The 4,577-nt window shown below is 42.0% G+C and overlaps 1 protein-coding gene across 1 annotated transcript; it reads left to right on the top strand.

Annotated features, from left to right (window-relative positions):
- The first annotated feature begins 3,802 nt into the window (after positions 1-3,802).
- LOC138902689 (uncharacterized) lies at positions 3,803-4,285 on the top strand. Its single transcript, XM_070190578.1, has one exon. It carries the CDS (start codon positions 3,803-3,805, stop codon positions 4,283-4,285), a length of 483 nt encoding a protein of 160 aa, XP_070046679.1.
- The last annotated feature ends 292 nt before the right edge of the window (positions 4,286-4,577 follow it).

The raw sequence follows: 4,577 nt of genomic DNA on the forward strand, positions 1-4,577 counted from the left end.
CAAAATCTCTTTGTAATAAAATTCTTAAATTTTGTACTCTCTTTGCTTACTTGATCACATAGACTAATCCATATAATTTAAGTTCGGCCGGGACCCACAGTTGTGGACCTTGAGGAGTGCCTAACACCTTCTCTTTGAGGTAACTTGAACCCTTACCCGATCTTTGGTGGCGTTGACTAGTTAAAATAGAGTTATTTGCAAATAGGTGCCCTACCGCACCTTAAAAATTATTAGGTGGCGACTCTCTTCTTTTAATACTTACTTAAAAGAGTTGTCACATGTCGAGGCCCGATTTTGTGAGAAAACGGGGTGCGGCAGCATGGCGACTCTGCTGGAGACTTACACTTAGGCTCTTACCATAGCGAATTTGGCTTATATGGATTAGTATTCTTTAATATAAACGTGCTTCCCTTTTCTATTTTTATTTGCTACTACGTGCACATCCCTCTCCCATTTTCCTTTTATTTGTTTAAATTCGTTGTAATATGCACATCCCTTCCCTGCTCCACCTTCCTTTGCTTAAATTGGTTATAACATGCATATCCCTTTCCTATTCACCTTTATTTGCTCTAAACTGCTCTTCATTTGCTTAAAGATTGCTACATCATGTCTCTCTCGTCTCTACTCCCTTGTTTGCTTTATTACATTCTCGCATATATTCCATGGACTAACTTCTTCCTCTGTCTTTCTTTTATGTTTTTCACGTTTTACCTTAATACTGTATTTACCACTTTTTACATATTTATCATGAAAATACTTGGCAATGTGTTATTATCTCCGCATAAAGCATGCTCCACATCATACCAATTATCAACACATCGGCGCTTGATGAGTGTTCGCGCTCTTCCAAAATTACCCTTTTAAATCAGAAAGGCTTATTTGCAGTAGACTAGTCGATCAGCGGTGCAGTCGACGGTCCCGTGCCTTTCCCTCTCAAGTTGTCCACTTGGGAGTACCAGTCTAGGCCATTCTAGAAACCTCACTTCAACATTAAATGTACATACATCATGTTAAACCTAGTACGGGTTAGAACGTTGCTAACGTGATAGCCCGCTAAGATAAGCCTTGTCCAAAGTCCGATGGGATTTCCACAATTCCAATGGACACCGTCACGTTATGTGCATTACTTGGAGAAAATAGGCCAATATGTTGATCATTAGTGTGTAAATAGTCGAATCTGGAGGGGGAAAGGGCTAACTCTATTTGTTTGCAGAAAATGAAGCACGAAGTCCCCAGGTTCGGCATGGTCCAAAACATCCCACCTTTTCTACTTAATTGGTGGAAGAACCTTTCACCTAGTGACAAGAATTATGTGAAAAGGGTCCTTGGTAATTTACCTTTCTTATTGGACATTCGGCCAAATAGGGCATTGATTGAGGCCGCCACTATGTTTTGGAATGAGAAAAGAGTTGTATTCCTCTTCGGTAACATAGAAATGACTCCGCTCTTAGAGGAAATAGGAGGTTTCGCTAAGCTCCCGTGGGATAGTCCAGGTTTATTAGTGCCAGAGAATCGCACCCCTCGCGGTTTTCTGAAAATGCTGGGTTTCAAGAAAAATGATGAGTTGCTTTGTTTGAAGAAGTCATACATCCCATTTGAATTCCTTTACGAACGTTATGGGCATAGCAAGTCATATCGCCTTCATCATGATGAACTTGCCATCACTTCCTTAGGTTGGACGCACCGCCGAGTTTTTGTGTTCATTGTCTGTTTCTTGGGATCGCTGATATTTCTGATGAAAGGGGGAAGGATCCACTCTCACTTAGCCATGGTCTCTAGGACTCTAATGGAAGGAATCGAGGGACAAACTTATACTATCATCCCCATGATCATGGCCGAAATGTATCGTGCTTTAGATCGATGCAAGCAGGGGTATGGACACTTCGAGGGTTGTAATCTGTTACTGCAGGTTTGTTTATTAGAACATTTCCAGAGAGGTGAATATCGCCAAGAGCTTCTGCGACGACCATTGAATGACTACATAGCTTACCATCATCTAAAGAGAATGACATTTATCCCAGATAGGTTTGCACAACCTAGAAGTGCTGTGAGCTGGGTGCGTTTCTTCAGCAATTTGACTGACAAAAAGGTACATTGGATGTTTGAATGGTTCCCTAGCAGTGAGTTCATTATCAGATCAAGAGAAACTACTCATCTAGTGTTGATCGGGTTAAGAGGGATCTATCCTTATGCTCTTATAAGGGTAATGAGACAAGCGGGAAGAAAATAGGTTATACCTCGGGTTTCCAACATGGTCCAATACAAAGCAGATTTTAAAAGGAACATCATTCAATTCAAGTTCAAGGCACAACATATGTGTAATCAAAAGGTCATTGTGGAGAAATATACCATCGTGCCAGATAGGTATCATGCCGGCCATGTGTACTTCTACCCATCATGGTTGCTAGATGATATAGCGGGGGATGTCAAGCCAGGAATTAATCTGAAAAGTAGGGTTATAGATGACGCTGTTGAAGCACAAGTCAAGTATAGGATGCTGCGCAAGAGGGTTTTCGATTCTAAAGCTAGGCATTTGGAACAACACAAAGTGGATATGAAAGCAATTAACGAATGGAGGGAAACCACCACTAAATCAACAAAAAGATTAGAATATTTGGAGCAAGGGTTGATGGAGCTTGAGGGAAAGATGATAAAGAGGCTTTCAGATTGTCAGAACACGGATGGCAATGAAAAGGGGCATCTAGCAAAGGCTTACTTGTTGTTGGATATGCGCGACCTCAGGAATCTGATTGATGGAGTCAAGAGAGCCAAGCATGGGGAAGGTCCTTTTGGGACCAAGTAGATTAGGAAATGATGTTCTTTACTGCTTTTTAACTTAGTTTTAGATTTCGAATGAAATAAGGCAAATGCCATTAGTAACTTTCTTGTTATTGTCGTTTTAGTAAGGATTTGATTCATTTTCTCATTAATGAAATGACACAATTATTGGCATCAATTTTCTCCAAGTCTATGTGTCGCTTAGGCCTACCTCGAGCACAACGAGGTCCCCCAAATTAGGACGCGATTCTGTTACATGATTTTGCAGAGCAGGTTCAATATTGCAATTATTCTTTCAATATCCCTTACTGACTTGGTTACCTTTTGTTTTTCTTTCTTTTGATTATTCCCATTCCCTAAGGTTGGTTCATGTATACAGGCATCATCCGCATATCATACTAGATCCAGAGGTCCTCCATCTCCTCCTCTACCAAGTGATCCTAAAGGCAAAAGAAAAGGGAAAGGAAAAATGGACGATTTAAGCGGTATCAGAAAGGACAATATAGAGAACGTTGAAATTTCGGACGGTCGGAGTACTCCAGCACAGAATGAATTGATCCTACATCTGGAACAGAAAATATTAGAGCTACAAGGGAAACTTGAGCAGGTCCGGAGCATGGCAAACCTTTCCCTCACCCTAAACGTCCCTGATATCAACCAACAAAACACAAACGCGCAAAACCCGACACCTCCCCAAAACACACAGAATCAAAACCCACCACCAAATCATCCCGCACCACATCAATACGCCACACCTCCTCAGAACCACAACCCTCCACCGGTACCTACTCCTCAACAACACCATCACCATCCAACTCAATACCCATAAACAACCACATACCACACCCCTCAGAATGCACCACCGCCTACTCCTGATCCACAAAACTCAACCAATGACCACCATTATGCCCAGATTCCTAGAGTCCATCAAAGCAATCCCATATATGTGGAAACTTTACCCCATACCCCACAACAGACCCTATATATACCCGAATCCACCGAGAAGGACTTGCTCATCAAGAATATGGCGGAAGATCTCAAGAAGCTTACTGGCAGAGTTCAAAGTGTTGAAGGTGGCAAAGGCATTGAGGGTTTGAATTATGAGGATTTGTGTATTCAGCCAGATATAGAACTGCCAGAGGTTTACAAACCTCCTAAGTTCGAAATGTTCAACGGAACTGGTGATCCGAAGGTGCATTTGAGAACGTATTGTGACAAACTTGTAGGGGTTGGCAAGGATGAACGAATCCGTATGAAGCTGTTCATGAGGAGCCTCATCGGAGACACCTTGTCTTGGTACATCAGTCAGAACCCAAAGAAGTGGGTTAATTGGGTGAGCATGGCGTCGGATTTCATGGATCGATTCAGGTTCAACACAGAAAATGCACGAGACATTTTTTACATTCAAAATCTCAAGAAGAAACCAACGGAAACCTTCCGCGAGTATGCTACTCGGTGGAGGTCTGAAGCCGCAAAAGTAAGCCAGCACTTAAAGAAGAAGAAATAAATAAGTCCTTTGTCCTCAGGACCCGCAATACTACGAAAGATTGATGGTTATTGAAAACCATAAATTCTCTGACATCATCAAGCTGGGAGAAAGAATAGAAGAAGGGATCAAAAGCGGAATGGTGACAAACTTTGAAGCACCTTAGGCCACAAATAAAGCTTTGCAGTCAGGAGGTATCTCTAAGAAGAAAGAAGTGGGTGCAGTAATGGTAGCCCAAGGTCCGAAGTCTCCTCTCACATACCAAACACCTTTACCCACATATCAGCCTTCACCTCCCAGATACCAACAACCT

The sequence above is a fragment of the Nicotiana tomentosiformis genome, chromosome 12 (genome assembly GCF_000390325.3).
Source record: "Nicotiana tomentosiformis chromosome 12, ASM39032v3, whole genome shotgun sequence".
Lineage (NCBI taxonomy): Eukaryota > Viridiplantae > Streptophyta > Magnoliopsida > Solanales > Solanaceae > Nicotiana > Nicotiana tomentosiformis.

Coding starts and splice junctions, on each gene's coding strand:
- LOC138902689 (XM_070190578.1), top strand. CDS start 3,803: ATGGCGGAAGATCTCAAGAAGCTTACTGGCAGAGTTCAAAGTGTTGAA.